Here is a 20,412-nt window from a genome sequence, read left to right as displayed (position 1 = left end):
GACTGAAATAAGCCTACTTCTTTGTGCCTTAGTTCTCTCACTTGTGAAAGTGGGGTACTAGTGTTGTTTCCTATTCTGGAATAATTTAGATTTCCTTATTATTTTTTTTAAATTAAGGGAAAAACCAATTCCAAGGCTTATAATACTGTAATAATAAAAAGAAATGCCAGGTTTTCTTTGTATATACTCACAAGCCTACTTCCAAAAATTCCTTATTCCAGATATTAAATTACTTAATAAGAAAGAAATAAATGTAAAAGCCACTCTTTATTGCACATGTACAATATCTTTAACAATCTCTGTGTTAAACAAATCACTAAAGTAGTTACATTTTGGACATGCATTGCTCTTTAAACTACTGAAAGTCAGTAAGTATTTTAATTCTTCAGGTGAGTAATCCTGTAATTTGGAAAGGATTAATATATCTCTTTCTATTGGGGGTCTTTCACATTTACTATTCTGTTCTTACAATAAATAAAAATGTTGCATTAATGCTATTATTAGGTCTGTTTAAAGAACAGCCAGCTTTTTTGATAATAGAACAGAAAATAAGTAGAGATAATTGGAAACCAAAACTGAATATACCCTGCTAGATTAGTTCCCAGAAAGTATAATTTATGTTTAATGCACATAATTTGCCCAAGAATAAGTGGTGATTGACTAAATATTTTTTCAGCAAAGATACTATCTACCCAGATTATCATTTCATTTTGCTTTTTCCTACTTTTCAGTGGAGAGAAAACCTGTCTTTACAATTAAGTATAAAAGCAGAATTGTAAAATTAGAGCCAATAAATCCTAAACCAGGAGGAATTATGAAATTAATAGTGCATTGTTGCTAAGTGCTAGACAGACTAGCTTCTCAGTAAACTGTAGTTACATGAAAAACATTAATAAATAAGTCCATTATTCCCATACCTATAAACACCGACAATTTATATAATGCAACATTATAAAAACTTCAAAGCACATTTTAAAAAGGTTTAATTGCTATCTACATCATTTGTGATTGTTCAACTGTAGTAAGATATGAAAATTCCTAAAACGGAAAGAAAAAATAGCAAAGAAAGCAGAAAACAATGAATCCAATGACCCAGTTCACTGAATAAATATAGATGATCACCATATCCATGTCAAACCACCATCCACGGCTATCATCCTCAAAGTGCAGATAATCCATCCTGTGTGCACCATGTGGGAATTGCCTTCTTGTAACTGGAGCTGCACGTCTATGGAAACCTACAAGATGCATCAAAACGTTATTGTAAAGCGCATGGAATTCAGGTATGCGCTCAGAGAGGAAGCTGTTTATGAACACTGGGACCGTGAACAGAGCGTATCTTGATGTCACTGAGTGATATGTTGTATTCCTGACAGTTTTTTTCCCCCCAATGATAAATAATAGTCAGAGTCTCTTTTCGTTATGGGTTTTAAGGGCAGGATCAGTAAAATTAGCAAAGAGTATGGGGTATGGAGTCAGGAGACCTATTCTTGTTCTGTCACCTTCTTGGGCAAGCTATTTGATCTCTTTGGGTCTCTGCCTGCTCATCTATACCATCCAATGACTTAATCACAGCAGATCCTCACAAATTTTTAAATTATTTTCACAGGTGAGCAATTTCTACATTTGAACTCGATTCAGGTTGTATTGTGATCACCAATTTAACCTTTTATCTCATACCTCGAGAATTTTATTGGTATTTGAATAAAATTCTATGAGGAGGGGCACCTGGGTGGCTCAGTCTGTTAAGCGTCTACCTTCGGCTCAGGTCATGATCCCAGCATCCCGGAATCAAGCCCCACGTCTGGCTCTCAGAGGGTCTGCTTCTCCTTCTACCTCTTCCCCTGCTCATACTTTAGCACTGGAAAAACTGGACAAAATCGTATACCTTTGAAGAAATTTAGGTTTAATTTTTATAAATTTTAAAGCATGGGCTTACTTAAGGAGATTGGTATGTAAAAAGCCAATCTCAAAATCTCTAGCAACAACCTTGAAGAAAATGCACGGGGTATGTGAACGTGGAATGTTAGCAGTAAGTCAAGATGCTACCAGGTACTTCTGCAATGGACATAATTCTATTCCCAACCTGATTATGATCCAGGCCTCCCTAGTTTTCACATACAGATAGTTTTTTTTTTCTGTTATATTCTGTCATATGGTGTTTAGATTGGCTCTAGCTGGTTTTTCATGCCCTTGTCTGCTCTTTGCTGATGATGTCAAGAGAGACATGAAGCTCTAAAATGAAAGCACTGCTTAAGAACATCGGAGAAGGAAAAACCGTAACAGGAACACAGGAATACATAAAATCATTTAAATTGAAAACAACATAGAACCTGGACCTGCCAATTGACATTTCACTATGAGACGTTAGTTTGTAAAAAGCCCTCTTGCTATGGTAAAAGTCACATCAGTGGTTGAAAGGATATGAAAAATGCAACCAGTCGGTCATTTGATCGGACTCCACATGCCAGAAAATTATAAAACCAACCAACCAACCAGCCATCAAACAAAAATACAAACGGACCAAAAATGCCCTACTGTATCCTTTGGCTACTCAGGGCTCTGAAACTCAACTAGTATACTACAGAAGCCAACTAGATCTGATCAGAAGTGTTTAGTAAAGGGACTAATTTTACCAGAAATTAATGCACTCAGTATTTAATAGTAGTAGGTGTGAAATTTTTTGTATGTGAGTGTATACTTGTCAGTGCTTACGTTTTGGTACCAGAAAAACTACTGGCCATAGCTAAAGAAAACAAAATCTATATGGATAAAGGGAACATCTAGAGGAAACACCACCATGGGATCCTTCCCAGGCAGTTGGTGGCTCTTTGATCTCAGTTTTTAGCTGAAGTGTTTGAGAGCTGCCTTACAGCGCAGGAACACATGTGCAGGGAGGAACTTTCCTGGCGGGGGTCCTAAATGCAGAGCATTTCAGGAAACCATAAAACCGCCACAATGGTCCAAGTGCTGAGTCCTGATTTTAGCTGGTCAGGCCAAATGTCCACTTGCATTGCTATGTGTTTGTGGATTTTTTGGTCCCTATAGTGAAGGTAATCACCAGTCGGTGCCTGAAGGTGACCAAGATCAGAAGCAGCCTACAAGTCCCAAGCAGATATCTTGGAGACATTAGGATCCTGGTGCCCAATTCTCAGGCCAGGGTGATCAGAGGGTGATAGGATCATTTTGCTTGGCCCCCATGGCTGTACAGTTGGGTGAGGATATCCTTGCAGATCAAAGCGCCTACAGCTTCAGCCTCACTACTGCCAGCAGCCCATCGCTGCGCCACCTTCCACGTGGACTCCTTCTCTGACAGGTTATTTTCCAGAGTGGTGTCTATTGTTCACACAGAAGCCAGTGCCCCTAAAAGCTCACAGTTGTGTATTGCACAGGCCACTCACTGACAGTACAGACCTCTGGACTTGGGACTCCTTGGGGGGTGACTGGTGTTGGACTCCAAAGTGGCTGCTGCAGCCCCAAATTAGCTCTATGTAATATGTGCATAGGTGCCACCCCCAAGGGTATAGAGGCCTTCCAAACACTCTAACACAGCCTTCCTCCCACCTTATTAAGGGAGCCATTTTTCCTATGGCTTCCCTGGACAAAGCTAAAATCCCATCTGTCCTGAGACTGACCTTGCTAGTCATGTTTCAGATGTTCTAGCCCTCAATTTCAGGCAGTAAAGTAGACCTTTCCACTCTGTTACAGCTATGGGTAGATCTATACATACAGCAATCTGGAAGAAAGACAGAGTATAGCAGGAGAGAGATGGAGGAATTTAGGACCAGATACATGTATCTACAGAAAGAGACATAAGATAGAACCTATGGAGCAAATGCAGATGGAGATACAGGTGTATCTGTGTATATGTCTAACTGGCAAATAGAATTCTTTTCTGATTTGCAGACTCTGAACATAAAGGTGTTGGAAAGTGGGCCTTAAATGAGGAAATCCAAAATCTCTCATCTCCCAGGGTAAAATGTTAATATTTTGAGGCAGAATTAAAAAAATAAGGAATAAACTGCTGGCACCCATATTAAAAAAAAAAAAGTGGTGGTTCTTGTATGACCAAATGAAAGTATTACTGAGAAATATTACATCTCCTTGTGATATATTGCACTTTTTCCCGGTAATAGGTACCTGCTAATTATTTAGAGCTTGACATAAGCTTGCCCAATGGCAACATCTCTTGGTTGACCAATACATAGTTTCAGAGTCTTCTAAAAAAAAAAAAAATCAAAATTTTAAAGGACTGATAATCTGATCGTAATCTTTGGTTTTTACTTACTAATGCCTACTTTAAGTATTTCTGTCCTTATTAGTTTTAGTGGGGACAATACAATAAACTATGGAAAAGTTATAATTTTGGTAGCTGCTAGCAACTCCAGTGATAAAGGTTCTGTGAGGCTCAAGCTTTAAGCAGATTCTTGTTCATCCAATTTAACAATAGAAGAACACTAAACATGTTCCAGACTAAGCTGCTTATTCTGATGGCAAGGTTACACTCACTTGGGTAGTAGTATTTAAAGTCAAACTTCTTTGATCAAGGATAATTCTAGATAACTGTTTATAGGATCTATATTTAAGAAAAGTTGTTCATAGTTAATTTTTGTAATCAATGAACATGCAATAACTTTTTAAATAACATTTAGTTGTGTCTTTTCCGATTACTTTCATCAATATTTTATAATTTTCAGTAAATTATATTTACTTACATTATGTAGATGTAAAACATGAAATTAAAAAGGATGAGATAAAGGAGAAATGGTAAATTAGAGGGCCATATTTCAAATAGGTTTTTAATAATTCATAATGTTTTTGGCTGACTTCCTATCACATTTTATTTTTAAATTATTAATTTTTATTGCTTGTAAAAGGTTTACAATAGGATGATGTTTCTTCCCGTCTTTTTTGTTTGCTTTGTTAGTATTAAGTCTCTTGTGTACTTTGCACTAATATTTATCTAAAACTAGATAATATAATGTAAAATCCATTTAACTGGGCATATGCAAACTTCAACATATTTTAACAGATAGAAAACACACCAACGAAGTCCGTCCTTCTGTTATTCGACTTCCAGTTTTCCTCAGCCAATATTACATACCATCATAACCTCTAAGTAAGAATGTCACTGTTAGTCTTTACTCAATATTACTGAAGCTTAACTTCTGTTTAGATAAGTAGAATATATTCTTTTATGTTCTCTTCCCACATTCCAGTGGGTTGCTTTGTACCCACCTGGGCAGGTATTCTTTTTTGGAGAGCATATTAAGGGAATTTCATCCCAACAGGTTTTTAAGACTATCTAACCACCATTTTCTAAACTGTAGTCATTATTTTAAGAGAAAAGGGGGTCTTTCAGTTAGTATAGGAGGGAGGGGAAGTGGGAAGAGTTTTTCGCACATTCAAAGATTAGCCTAATACACAAACACAAATATTTCCAAAGTAGCTGATATTCCTTTTCCAAAGCTTCTTCACAAATAGAGGCTGGAGAATAGGTAGCACTATTATTGGAAATTATTATTATATAACAAAGTGATTTTTCTGACCTAAAGGATTATTTATAAACCTTAGATGTTTCAGATGTAAGCTTCAGTTGGTTGGGTCAAAGGAACGATGGTATTAATGGAATAGCCCTAGAAAAAAGTAGGGCCAAGAGAAGACATGGCACAAAAGACAAAGCATTATGGGTGGGGAGATCATATGTGCTGGTTTCCCCAGGACAATCTCAGTTTACTTTTGTTGTCCTGGTAGAAGTACTAATAGAGTGCCTCTCATTCTGAAAGTGTTCTCATTAATGCTAATTTTCAGCTCTGACCACCACAAAGATTCAGGCAGTAAGTTTTTATAGGTAAGGTAGATAAGGATCATTGGTTGTTTAATATTAATTTCTTTTTCAAGAAAAAGAGAGATGGGGAGAGAGAGGGAGGGTCAGAGGAAGAGAAGATCTTAAGCAGGATCCATGCCCAGCATGGAGTTGATCTCATGACCCAAGCTGAAATCAAGACAGCCACTTAACCCCCTGAGCCACCCAGGTGTCCCTTACATTTTTTTCTAGGTGGGGAGTTAGTAAGTAGGTTTTTGTAAATCTTTTGGGATTTTCAAAGCTATAAATTGGATGGGAGGATCATAATTTCTCAATCAAAATCTGATGAAAGGAAAATCACCTCACAGATATTGTTACTTGGTATGTATTAGATTATGACGTCAGAAGAATTGCAAGAACACTAACCAGTGATTAATTCCAGTAATCAGTAACTGATTCCCCTGTAAAATGATCACAATGAAAGGACCTAATCACTGGGCTACCATGAGGATTAGATGAATTAATACATAAAAAGCACAGGTCTGGTCCATTATAGAGGTTCAGTGCATGTCAGATTTTTCTTCTTACATTATTATTACTATTGTTACTATTAATATGTGAAAGAAGCTACCTTTTCTTGCCAGAGCTTGTTCTTCATATTATGTCTATCTTTTCTGGATAAATCAATGAGTTGACCATTGATGGTTCAAACAAAATGGTTTCTACTGTTTAAGTATGAGTTGATTTCTTCAAGGCAGTGGCTAATTTTAAGTACACTCTCAGAATCAGACACTGAAACTATGAGATCTACTCAACATTTACAGAGGCATATTTACGATCTGTTAGTCACTGAGGATTTTAAGGTATTTTAGGAAACTATTAGGAAATATTATTATATATTATATATATAATATATACTAAGAAGCTAAGGTAGTTTAGGAAAGTAGGAGTCTGGAACAGTGTTTCTCAATTTTTTTTTTTTAATTAGCACCCCCATAAGGGGAAAAATACGTTAAATTTAAATTTATGTATTCTAATCAATAAATTAACTTAAACCTACTTTCTTCCTAATGAGAGAAAATAAGTAGGAAAGAATAAGATTTTGTCAGGTACAGTTAAACTTTTGAGGGCCACAAACCAAAGTATTGTCTAGGATTTTTTGGTGGCTCCCCAAACCAATCTTTGCCCCCTAAAATCCTAGGATGGCCTAGGAGACAGTATGCCTAAAACTATCATAATAGTGAAATATATACATATATAGTGATATAGGCAACTACTTTATTCCAAGAGCATTTGGATTGGAATTAATGGAGTGAAAACTTCTGCACCAGGAATTCACTTTTACATGGACTTAACGACAACCTATTACTGGTGACAACCAATAATAATTAGTCTGGTATTCAGACATGGTTTAAAAAGTATCTAATAATATTAGTACTTCTACCTGTGCTATTTTAAAGTAAAGAACACAGTAAAAACATAAACTTCATCCTCCCCACCCCCCAATATATTACAGGGAAAAAAAAGCACTGTGCAGGGAAAATCATCCTCATCAAGAGATCAGAAAATTTAGATTCTTGTGCCAATATTAAACATAACCATTTGGTCGAGTCAAAATAGTGTCTCTGTATCTTGCAAGATGTTCATATGGTTTTCCTTCTTTAATCTGTTAAGGTGATGAATTCACACAGATTTTTTTAAAATGTTGAATAATTTAAATCTATTAAAGTGATGGATTAAAGTGACAGATTTTCCAATGTTTTATCATTCCTTCATACCTAAGACAAATTACATGTATTCATGATACTCATTTTCATATACTGATGAATTCAGCTTTATATATTTTATATGGAATTTTTATGCCTATGTTTGTAAGGAAGATTGGTGTATAATTTTCTGTTTTATGTTATTTTTGCCTGGTTTATCATTATTTTATTGGCTTTTTAAAATACGTTGGCAAATGGGTGACAATTCTATATTGGTCTCTGTGTGTCTGTGTATCTTGTAAACAGAATTAATGACTGCTTCTATTCTGTACTGTTTCTTGAAAGATATTCCTATAGCATACAATCTTGGCAGACAGGATGTTCCCCTTTGGGAACAAACTATATTTAAAATATATCAAATAATTATAATATATAAAATAATCATAAAATAATTGAATTTTGGGGCATCTGGATGGCTCAGATGGTTGAGCATCTGACTTTTGATTTAGGCTCAGGTCATGATCTCAGTGTCGTGAGATTAAGTCCCGCATTGGGCTCTGTGCTGAGCATGGAGCCTGCTTAAGACTTTCTTTCTCTCTGCCCCCACCTTCTGCTTGCACTCTCTCTCTTAAAAAAAAATAAAATAAAACTTAGAAAAAGAACTAAATTTTATGAGCTCAGAGCTCTCCAGGTAACACAACCTAGTGTGTGTGTGTAGGTATCATCCGGACCCTATCTGTAATGTCCTAGGAGAAAAAAGGATCAGGTATCCATCATCAATTCTGCTGTTTTGGCTAATGTTGTGAGTAACAGACCATCCTTTGTTTCTGCCCCAGGAATCTTACACTTTTTGCAAACATCCTTGAAAGTGGAAGACTAATTTGTTAGCTTGCTAATAGGGTAAAATCTCAGACCCTTAAGAGTTCTCAACATTTACAGTCTTGTGTCCTTTTTACTCTATGAAACAATGTGCATAAAATTACAATCCTTGATGGTTTGGTGAATCTAGCCTATAAAACCATTTGGGCCTGTTGTCTTTTCAAGTTTGGGGGTAAATTTTTAAATTCCAATTCTTTACTAGTTGTATCAGTTTCTTTATTAATTGCTAGTCTGTTAATGTTTTCTAAGGTTTTCTTAAGTTGTTTTTGGCATTTTTATACATTATCCATTCAATCCAAGTTTTTAAACACATTGGACTAAAATTTGCATAACTGTGGTACATTTAGTGCTCCACGCAAATAATCTGGTCTTCTGAGTACATGGTTTATTTTGTACTTCTCTGCTGCTGAGAAGGTTAGGCATGGCCATGAGACTTGACCAATGAAGATGACTGTTCAAACAAAATATTCTGCATTGCTTCTGGGTAGAGCATTTATCAGTTTGAAAGGCTGCAGCAGTCTTTTCCCTTCCTCCCTAGCAACTACCAAAATACCAGACAGACTGCTCAGTCAGCTTCGGTCATAAGGCTTAAGATGATGTAGCACAGAGGACTCAGCAGGTAAGGGAAAATTACTTCAACATCACTAGGCATTCTGGTTGAGAATCACAAAGTAATCTATAAAGCTATTCAAGAAAAGGATGATAATCCCTCAAGTTGAATCTGACTCCCCTCCCCCCCTTTTTTTTCTTCATGTGTGAAAGTACTCTTGGAGAAATTTCATTGTGTGAAATTGAAGAGTGACAAAGGACTGTGGAGAAAATCTCCAAGTCAGAGTTAGGTTGAGAGAAAAATACAAAGAAGAAACCACATTCTAGAATTTTATAAATTCTATTTTCTAAAAACAATTTTACCTCTGAAGGATTTTTCTCCTATCCTAGAATATAAAGGCCATCACTCCTGCCCCTCTGTATGGTTTAAGTTTACATTCACCATCAGAGACTATAAATAAGGTAGGCTCCATTATTTTGAAGACTCTTTCAGAGACATAAAGATTGTGCACAATTATCTCATATATTTTTCAATTTTAGCAACTTTCACAGTGCTTATACTGGGTACTAAATGTGTTTGCTGAATGGATGGATGAGTGAGTGCCTGTATATAAGGAAAGACAGCAGAAAATAGAATGAATAATTAGCCTGTTTTCCCAGAATGTTTCAAATCAGGCCTCCCAAATATATTTTTAGCAGGAACGGAATATTATTATGAATGTATTTGAGATGCATTTTGTAGCTCTTAAGAAAAAATATTCTTTAGAAGTTAGTTCAGAGAGCACTGAAATTAGTATTAAAAGGGAAAGAGTCATCTGTATATGCCAAGCATTGGGCAAAGCCTCAGATATATCACTGAACAAGACAGACACACTGCATGCTCAGAGCTTAAACTCTGGTGGAATGAACAACGATGACAGACTATTACTGATTGATTCTTATTTTATAGTCATTGCAATAAGTATCAAATTCATCAACACTTTGTAAATAAGGGAATTAATTAAGGCTGATGGAGGTAGGATAACTTCTACTAAGATTTGAACCCATTTTTTTTTCTCTCATCTGGGGACCATTTGATTCCCAATTCTGCTAGTTAACAACTGTGCGATCCTGAGCAAGTTACTTCACCTTTCTTACTGAGTTTCTGGAGATAATGAATGAGGACAGTAAGATCCTTTCCAACCTTACCCATCTTAAATCTTACATGTAGTTAGGTGCTTTCAAAAAAGGATGTATGCGATATCCTTCATGTGTGATGAGACAGACAAAAGGCTGAAGCACAGTATTTTACTGCTGTCTTTTTCGTATTACATAAGACATTTATAGTGCCAAGTTGATTGATCTAAGTAGGCCTTAGCAGAGGTGGTGTGATATTTTTATAGTCAAAAGTAGGTATAGAGTTACTCTGTTAATATATTTGAAAAGCTAATACAAAATGAATTTTAAATGTCATCTTTTTCTCCTGTATTTTTAGGATACCAGAGTCAAATGTATAAGTCCTATAAACTTAATTTTTTTCTAATGAATACATTAACTATGTGTGGATTATTTATAATTCTATAACACCTGTTTAATTTTCAGTATACAGTTGAACCATGAACAACATGGATTTGAGCTGTGTGGGGGGTCACTTACACGTGGATTCTTTTTTTTTTTTTTTTTTTTAAGATTTATTTACTTTAGAGAGAAAGAGAATGTGAGCTGGGGAGGAGCAGAAGGAGGGAAAGAATCTCAAGCAGACTCCCCCCTGAGCACAGAGTCCCATGCAGGGGCTCCATCTCAGCACCCTGAGATCATGACTTGAGTTGAAGAGTCGGGGGGTTAAACAACTAAGCCACCCAGGTGCCGCACAAGTGGATTTTTTCCCAATAAATACATACACAGTAATGTAAATGTATTCCCTTTTCCTTATGATTTTCTTAACATTTTTCTCTTGCTTTACAGTAAGAATACTATATATAATACATATACAAGTAGACTGTATATCTTATCAGCCAGGCTTCCCGTCTTGTATATCTTATCAGCCAGGCTTCTGGTCAGCAGTTGGTTATAAGTAGCCTTGAAGGAATCAAAATTTAAGTGCGGATTTTTAATTATGGAGGGGTATTGGCAACCTTAACATGTGTGTTATTCAAGGGTCAACTGTAGTTTATAAAATTCTCAGGCAAAAATCACAAAAAATTCTCATGTTTTGTTTCTGTTAACAAGGTAAAAAATGAACACCATGATTTCTTTCAAAGATATTTTTGTGGCAAAAAAATATATAACACAAAATTTGCCATTTTAACCATTTTTTGGCATACAACTCAATAGCATTAATTACATTTACAAAGTTGTACAACCATTATCACAAAGACAACTTCTGTAGCCATTAAGGAGTAATTTCCCATTCTCCTCAGTCTCTGGTAACCTCTAATCAATGAATTTGTCTATTCCAGTTATGGCATAGGAGTCAGATCATAAAATATTCATCCTTTGGGGTCTGGTTATTTTACCCAGTGTAACATTTTCAAGGTTCACTGATACTGTAAGCAGGTATCATAAATTCATTTCTTTTCACGGTTTAATAATATTCCATTGTATGTATATAACACATTTCTGTTTATCCATTGATTTCTTTATGGCTACCTGGATTGCTTCCATTTGTTGTCTATGATGAATAATGCTGTAGTAAACATTGGGATACGAGTATCTCTTCAAGTCCCTGTTTTCAGTTCTTTGGGGTATATATCCAGGAGAAGATCTGTTAAGTCATGGTAATTCTATATTTAGCTTTTTGAGGAAACTCCAAAATATTTTTGCAGTGGGATGCATCATTTTACTTCACTACCAGCAATCTTGAGGATTCCTATTTCTCCACATTTTTGTAAATAGTTGTTTTCTGTTAAAAATTTTTGTTAGAGCTGTTCTAGTAGGTGTGATCTCATTGTGGTTTTCATTCCCTTAATGACTAATGATGTTGAGCCTTTTTAAAATATCCTTATTGGTTATTTGTATATCTTTGGAGAAATGTCTATTCAAGTCTGTTGCTCATTTTTTAATTGGGTTGTCTTACTGAGTTCTTTATATATATTGTGGGTATTAAGCCCTTATGAAATATGATTTGTAAATGTTTTCTCGTATGGAGGCTGCATTTAATGAAGTTCAGTTTTTTAATTTTAGTGCTCATGTTTTTGGTATTATGCCCAAGAATCCAGTGGTCATGAAGATTTGCCCCTGTATTTTCTTCAAAAGAGTTTTATGGTTTTCTGTCAGAATGGCTAAAATTAATACAGCAAACAACAGGTGTTGGCAAGGATGCAGAGAAGGGGCAACCCTCTTGTACTGTTGGTGGGAAAGCAAACGGGGGCAGCCACTCCGGAGAACAGTATGGAGGTTCCTCAAAAAATTAAAAATAGAACTACCTATAATCCAGCAATTTCACTAATAGGTATTTACCCAAAGGATACAAAAATACTGATTCGAAGGGCACATGCACCCCATTTTTTATAGCAGCAATGTCCACAATAGCCAAACTATAGAAAGAGTCCAGATGCCTATCAACAGATGAATGGATAAAGAATATGTGGCATGCATACAACACACACACACACAAATAGAATATTACTCAGCCATCACAAAGAATGAATGCTTGCCATTTGCAATGATGTGGATGGGGCTAAAGTGTATTATGCTAAGTGAAATAGATCAGTCAGAGAAAGACAAATACCATATGATCTCAACCATATATGGAATTTAAGAAAAAAACAGATCAACATATGGGAAGAGGAAAACAAAGGAGAGAGGGGAACCCTAAGAGACTCTTGAGGATACAGAACAAACTGAGGGCTGATGGAGGGAAGAGAGTAGGAGAACGGCTAGATGAGTGATGGATATTAGAGCACTTGTGATGAGCACTGGATATTGTATGTCAGTGAGGAGTCACTGAAATCTATTCCTAAAACCAACATTGCACTGCATGTTAAGTGCAAATTAAATTAAGAATAATGAACTAGCAATCTTATTATTTTCTGTTCTGTGTGAACTCTTAGGACATACCACATAAGCAATGTAGAATAAAACATAAATGACTAGAAACTTTGAGTTTCTAGAAACATGTAATCAGCCCTTTTAAGTTCTGTTTGGTATGTTTTGAGAAATCATCCTTATAGTCTTTCATTTTCCCAGATTAGAGAAAGCAACGAAAGAAAAAGCAGTCTCTGTGCCAATATTACTGTATTCGCTCTTTTCAATTTTAAGAAAAAGGAAATTTAAATGTAATAATGAAAAAAATAATGGGATAGAAATTAAATGGTGTTAGATTATATTATCATATTCTATTATAACATCTATGTATATAGCCTTGCATTATATCTAGTGTAGCTATAAAATATTTCAGCTATTTCAACACTGGTACAATTGTGATGTTTTTCTGTTTTAAGTATCTCAGGCTGTTTTGGTTAACTCTAACACAAGCCTAATTAAGGAAAGGTGAAAATTTGAAGTTTTATCTGTTCAGGCATTTGAAAGTTTTCAGTGCCAAATTATAAATCTGGAAACATGAAAATGTCTTCATATTATCCTATTAACTTTAGTGAGCTAATACTCTAATGCTATTAAAATTTGTAGGTATACATCTCATTTAATATTAATCTATTTTAAGCCATAATAAGTAAGTCCTTCTGCTTCATGTGCACTGCAAAAATAAAAGACGCAGCTACAGCTATGGTATAGTTAATCATAGTCTTTCTGCTAGTTGACAAGAAGGATCTAGAACTTCTAAGCATGTCTTCAGATTATTAGCATACTCTTCATGTCCCCAAAGGAAACAAGCTGGGACTTCCCTAGATACTTACTACTTTTTAATCCTTTTTAGAATTTATCTCTTGAGATTACCTTGATAGCCAATTCAATCCAATTTCCTCTTTTAACAGATATATTTTTTAATGTATTTACAGATGAACAGACAAATACTTAGTGCCTTGGATATAATACCATTTCATGGTCTCCCCAAATGTCCTGGCATTTTGCTCAGAGAAGTGTTCACAGCATATTGGCTAAACTCTAGTTTGTGCAATTACTTGTAGATTTCTTAAATTTGCACTGTAGTTTCAGTTGTTTGTATTTGCTATCCAAAACAAATGGACAACTGTCACACACTATTAAACTATCGCTACACTAAGCCAGGGTTAATTTCATTTTAGTGTAAAACAAACACCATCTCCTTTATCTATAGCGTTGAATTCCATCTAATTAATCTGCTCTTCATAATATTATGAATATGTTACTGCCTGGAAGTCAGAGAATTAAATAAAAGGTTTTTTTAAGGTCTTTCCATTCTGAGTCCACATTTCTGTATTGCTGTAGAACTACAAGTCCTAGCAGCTTCTAGAGTGATGTACCTCACCTTTGGTACTTTGGCTGCACATTGGAATCTCTGGAGGAGCTCTAAATACTGACATCTGGGATCCATCTCCAGAGATTCTGATTTAATTGGTCTGGGATATGGCTAGGGCACCAGGATTCATTCATGGTCACAGTGTGAAATAACAAATTAATACCCAGAAACTGTTTTGCTTCAAAAAACAAAACAAAGCCTTAGCTCTTTCCTTCCTTAATACAGGAAAAAAAAAAACTATTTTCCATCTGTTAAAGTCAGTTGAGGACCTGGAAACTTTCCGAGATGAGAAGTTCTGTTTCATAATAATGGTCTTATTTTGTAGTTGCTCTATTTTAGGAAGGTTAATTCCTGAAATTCTGGATTAAGATTATGAATGCTGATGATTATCTCTCTTGGAAGTTTCTTTATCTTTTTATTAGTGTGATCAAGCTAACTGCTCACCTAAGTGGAGTGAAAAGAGTATGAGTAGTTTACATTTTACTTGCTATGAGGGATACATGATGCAAACCAAATTCCTTAGAAGCTGGTTATGTCATTCTGAAAAAAATGGTTTTTACTATGCAAATTTAATAATACTCTACAAAAAGAAAAAACCCCCCAAATTCCTTCCATAATGTCACAATTTTTGTTAGTCTAAAATAATATTTTTTTAGATTTATATATACTTAACATAACTTACTAACAATTTGAAGGCTTCTGGTCAGTAAATATGAGTAATGTTAGATTGTATAACTATCTTATATGAGGAAATGCAAACTATAATTTGTTCTACTTAGTATCTGTCATGACAGGTGGTATGAGTGTTTTTGGTTGGACATGTCCCTATCTTAAAGAGAAATTCTAGTTTTCAAATCATTTGTATCTGAGCACTTAGCATCATTTCATTAAGAAATTGTTGGACTATAGATTCCATCTCTTCAATCCATCTATAATTAACACATTTTATTTAATGAGCACTTCCTTGTTACTTTATTTTTCTCTTAGATAAATGTTGAGGTTATTATGGTGCTTTCTAATAAAGTTATGGATGGAGGCACGAGTATATAGAGATATAAGAGGCATGAAACACTCTTGTGGATAGTTATCTTTTCATTGGAGAGATTGTCCTAAGGGTGAAGCAGCCACACCTGTAAATATAAATCCTATTTATCATGAAAAGAAATAAGATTTGGAGTGACTACAAGTGTTCACTTATGCTGTGCACTGCAGAACTCCAGAGAGCACCTTTCAAAAACATGACAATTTTAAAGGTCCTTCCAGGACTGCAGTGTGGCAGTCCTGACTTCAAAGCTCTGATTGCTTTTAGAATAGTCTAGGAGTTAAACTCAGGTAGATAATTCTCTATGATGAGGTAGCCTAGAATAAGCTAAGGAAGAGTAAGCTACACTGTATAAAATATATTATCTAGATTCTGGTGAATGCAAGGCACCCATTATACTTGAGTTCAGGAAGTAGAAGTGGGAGGAGAACAAGGCATGTCAATTCAAGGCAATAGCTGTGAACCCAGAGACCTGAGCCACTGATACTATAGGACTCAGTGACTATTAATTCCCAGTGTCCTTTTTGTTGTTTTTAACAGCTTCCATTTTCTATTGACATTGTCCACTCTTTTACCTATGTTGCCCATCTTTTTCTCTCTTCATTAGCATTTGTTTAAATAGCTATTTTAATATCCTACTCTTATAACTCCAACATCTAGATCACTGGGGATCTACTATTTTTTGCTTCCTCTCAATTATTGGTCACATTTTCCTAACCTTTGCTTGTCTCATAATTCTTTATTGTATGAATGATTCATGCAAATAGAAGTAAATATTATTTCCTCCCAAGACAGGGCTGACTCTTTTGTCAGACAGCTAGGGTGAGAGCCGGATCACCTGAACTTGATAATTAATCAGCTGGGGTAGAGGTAAAGTAAGGCTGCAGATTTCACTACACGGAGTTTACCTCACTCTACAGCCTATCCTATGTTTTTTTGCAGTCCTTTAATGGGACTTTATCTCTGTAGCCCTATGGAGTTCACAATGGGACCACAGGAGATTTGTACTCTGTTTTTCAGGTCTTGACTCCTTCTTGAGCATCGTCCTTTAGGTTTTTATTTAAGAGTTTAGTAGGTCTCTATCTTCTCTAATCTGAAAGGTCTGCTTTTCAGAGCTTGTAAATGGAAGTCTATTCATCCTATAAGGTTTAAAATAGGGGAAATGTCAGACTTCTGCAGAAGGTGGTGGAGTAGGAGGATCCTAAGCTTACTTCATCCCACAAATACAACTCGGTAACACTGACATCAGTGCAAATAACCCAGAAAAAAACCTGAAGACTGGCAGAACAGGCTGTCCACAGGTAAATGTAGAGAAGAGGCCACATCAAAGAAGGTAGGAAGGGTGGAGATATGGTGGAAAGCTAAACAGACCCATGGGGCTGTCTGTGGGAGGGGAGGATGCTGCAGGCTTGGAGAGTGAAGAGAAACAGACCCTCACACCAGACACCCCATATATGGGGAAACTGCATAGGAAGAACGAATCCCTCAACATTTGGCTTTGAAAACCAGAGGAGCATAATTTCTTGGATTTTTATAATCAGTAGGACTTAATACCTGGGACTTCAAAAATCAGTGGGCTTGGCTCTCAGAAACCTGCGAGGACTCAAGGAAAATGAGTCCCCACCTTTAAAGAGACAGCAAAACAAAGAGCCCCACTGAGATTTAGCATAGAAGCAGGAGTTTGAAAAACACATGGGGTGTATGAGAAGGGCGTTGTTTACTAAACTCAGAGTAGTCTGTGCTGGAGGGGCAGGGATCTTTGGGAGACTTCTCCCAGAACAAAAGACCTGGTGCGTCACTCCAAAGTGACTCTTTTCCTGGGGAGCAGGGGAGACAACCACAAACACTAATTTGACTATGGCCCCGGCAGAGAGTTGGGGGCAGACATCTGGTCAGACTGTAGGTCTCACCAACCAGTGGAAGCTTCTTAGGGGACAACACAGGGAAAGTGCTCTGCAGTTGGGTGCTACCATATCTCCGGCAAACATGTGTTCTGACTCAAGCCTAGTGTGGCACCAGATTAGCCCACTAACTGCACAGGGACCAAATGCTCCCCAAAACAGGCAGAGAGAACCAGACTGAAGATAAAGGCAGCTCAGCCACAACACTGGGACAGAGGAGATACCTCTCATGTGCCAGGTTCTGGTGAACAGGGGACATGGTACTGCAGGGCACTAAATGACCTCTTCTTCATAAGACTACTACTTTCAAGAGCAAGAGATGTAGCTGACTTTCTTAAAAACAAACACAGATAATTAGACAAAATAAGACAAATATGTGTGAAATGAACCATAGCAATAGAGCTAAATAAAAGAGATAAGTAATACACCTGATAGAGAATTTAAAGTAATGGTCAGAATGTCTGTAAGACCCTAAGCAAAGAGAAAACAATAAAGAACAAATCAGAGATGAAGAACTCAATAACTGAAATTAGAGGAAGCAGAAGAATGTCTAAATGACCTAGAGAACAGAGTAAAGGAAAGAAATCAAGCTGAACAGGAGACAGAAAAAATATGGGGAACTCAGTGACACCATCAAGCTTAATAATATTCACATTATAGAGATCCCACAATGAGAAGTGAGAGAAAAGGGGGCAGAAAATTTATCTGAAGAAATAATAGCTATAAGTTTGAGTCTAGAGAAACAGAAATCCAGTTCCAGGAGGCACAGCGAGCCCTCAACAAAAATCAACCCACGTGGTTCCACACCAAGACACATAGTAATTAAAACAGCAACAAGTTCTTAAAAGTGACAAGAGAAAATTTTAAAAATTACATACACGGAAAAGCCCATAAGACACACAGTGATTTTTCAGCAGATACTCTGCAAGGCAGAAGGGACTGGCATGATAAACCCAAAATTCTGAAAGAAAACCTGCAACCAAGTATACTTCTATGATTCAGCATAGAAAGAGATAAAGAGTTTCCCAAACAAAAGTTAAAGGAATTCATCGCCACTAAATCAGCTCTACCAGAATTGTTAAATGGGACTCTGAGTAGAAAGGAAAGACCATAAAAGTAGGAGTAAGAAGAGCAGGAAGCAGAAAAACAGTAAAATTAAGTCTATTTTTAAAAGTTCATGGAGCCACAAAATGAAAAGATATAAAGTATGACACCCTATACCTAGAATGTGGGAGAGAAGTAAAAGAATGAGTTCAAACTTAAGCGACCATCAACTTAATACAGACTTAATAAGATATTACATACAAACCTAATGGTAACCATAAAAGAAAAATAGATATGCAAAAAATGAAGAAAAAGAAACCCAGGTACATCACTAAATAAAGCTAGCAGAGAATGAGGGAAAAGACATATATATGGAGACAAATAAAATGAAAACACAATGGTTCAAAAAGTCTTTGGATTCAGCAAAAGCTGTCCTAAGAGGGAAGTTTATAGCGATACAGGCCTATCACAAATCAGTACAAAGGTTAAAAACCACATTATCATTTTAAGAGATATTAAAAAGGCATTTGACAAATTAGAACATCCATTCATGATAGAAACCATAACAAAGTGGATTTAGAGGGAACATACGTCAACATAATAAAGAACTTGTATGAAAAACCCAAAGGTAACTTCATACTCAATGGTAAAATACTAAGAGCTTTTCCCCTGTGATCAGCAACAAGACAAGGATTTCCACTCACTTCTATTTAACATAGGACTGGGAATGGGAAAAAGTCTCTTCAACAAATGGTGTTGAGGAAAATGAATAGCTCTATCCAAAAGAACAAAATTGGACCACTATCCTATCCCATACACAAAAAATTCAAAATGGATTAAAGACCTAAGATGTGAGATCAGACCATTAAAATGCTAGAAAAGAGCACAGGCAGTAATTTCACATAGGCCATAGCAATGTTTTTCTGGCTGTGTCTCCTGAGGCAAGGGAACAAAAGCAAAAGTAAACTACTGGGACTACATTGAAATAAAAAGCTTCTGCACAGCAAAGGAAACTGTTAACTAAAAGATAACCTATTGAATGGGAGAAGCTATTTGCAAATGACTTATCTGATAAAGGGTTAGTATCCAAAATATATCAAGAACTGATAAAACTCAGCACCCTGAAAACAAAAATCCAATTAAAAAGGGGACAGAAAACATGAATAGACATTTCTCCACAGAGGATATACAGATGGCCAACAGACACATGAAAAGATGTTCAACACCATTAGAGAAATGCAAATCAAAACCACAATAAGATATCACCTTACACTGTCAGAATGGCTACAAAAACCAACAAGGAAATATCAATGGTTGGCAAGGATGCACAGAAAAAAGAACCCTTGTGCACTACTGGTGGGAATAGAAATTGGTATAGCTACTGTGGCAAACAATATGGAGGTTCCTCCAAAAACTGTAAGCAGCATTACATTTTGACCCAGAAATTCCACTACCAGGTATTTACCCAAAAGATATGAAAACACTAATTTGAAAAAATATATGGACCCCTGTTTATTGCAGAATTATTTACAATGGCTAAATTATGGAAGCAGCCCAAGTGTCCATTGATAGATGCCTGGATAAGAAGATGTGGTGTATGTGTGTGTGTGTCATGGGATATTACTCAGCCATAAAAAGGAATGAAATTTTGACATTTACAACAAAATGGATGGAGCTAGAGAATATAAATCTAAGTGAAATAAGACAGCCAATCGAAGAGAAATACCATATGATTTCACTCATATGTGGAATTTAAAAAACAACAAAAATGAACAAAGGAAAAAGAGACAAACTAAAAACCAGACTTGTTACTATATGGAACAAAGTGACGGTTACCAGAGGGAAGGTGGGAGGGGGTGGATCAAGAGTACATGTGCCCCGGGCACTGAGTGTTATATAGTATTGTACAATTACTGTATTATATACCTGAAACAAACACTGTGTTAACTATACAGAAATTAAAATAAGGGAAATTTCTTAAGGAGAATTCTTACTATATATTTGTTGTAGGCCCCTTTCTATATTATGACTTGATAGTTAAACTCTGTAAGACTGCAGGAAATTCCTTTTTTGGCACCAACTACTTAATCTCTAGTTTTGCCACAGCT

The 20,412-nt window shown here is 36.0% G+C and overlaps 1 protein-coding gene across 2 annotated transcripts in view; it reads right to left on the bottom strand.

Moving 5' to 3' along the window:
• Nucleotides 1-248: 248 nt before the first annotated feature.
• The window catches only part of RNF180 (ring finger protein 180), a 192,909-nt gene continuing 172,745 nt past the window's right edge, over nucleotides 249-20,412 (bottom strand). For both annotated transcript variants that reach the window (XM_059416635.1, XM_059416634.1), the window contains exon 7: nucleotides 249-1,238. In XM_059416635.1, coding sequence (XP_059272618.1) covers nucleotides 1,039-1,238 — 200 coding nt within the window. In that variant the 3' untranslated portion in view covers nucleotides 249-1,038. The remainder of the gene's footprint in view (nucleotides 1,239-20,412) is intronic.

The sequence above is a fragment of the Mustela nigripes genome, chromosome 12 (genome assembly GCF_022355385.1).
Source record: "Mustela nigripes isolate SB6536 chromosome 12, MUSNIG.SB6536, whole genome shotgun sequence".
NCBI classification, from domain to species: domain Eukaryota; kingdom Metazoa; phylum Chordata; class Mammalia; order Carnivora; family Mustelidae; genus Mustela; species Mustela nigripes.
Note: the sequence above shows the minus strand (reverse complement) of the source record. Positions and strands in the feature narration are given on the sequence as shown.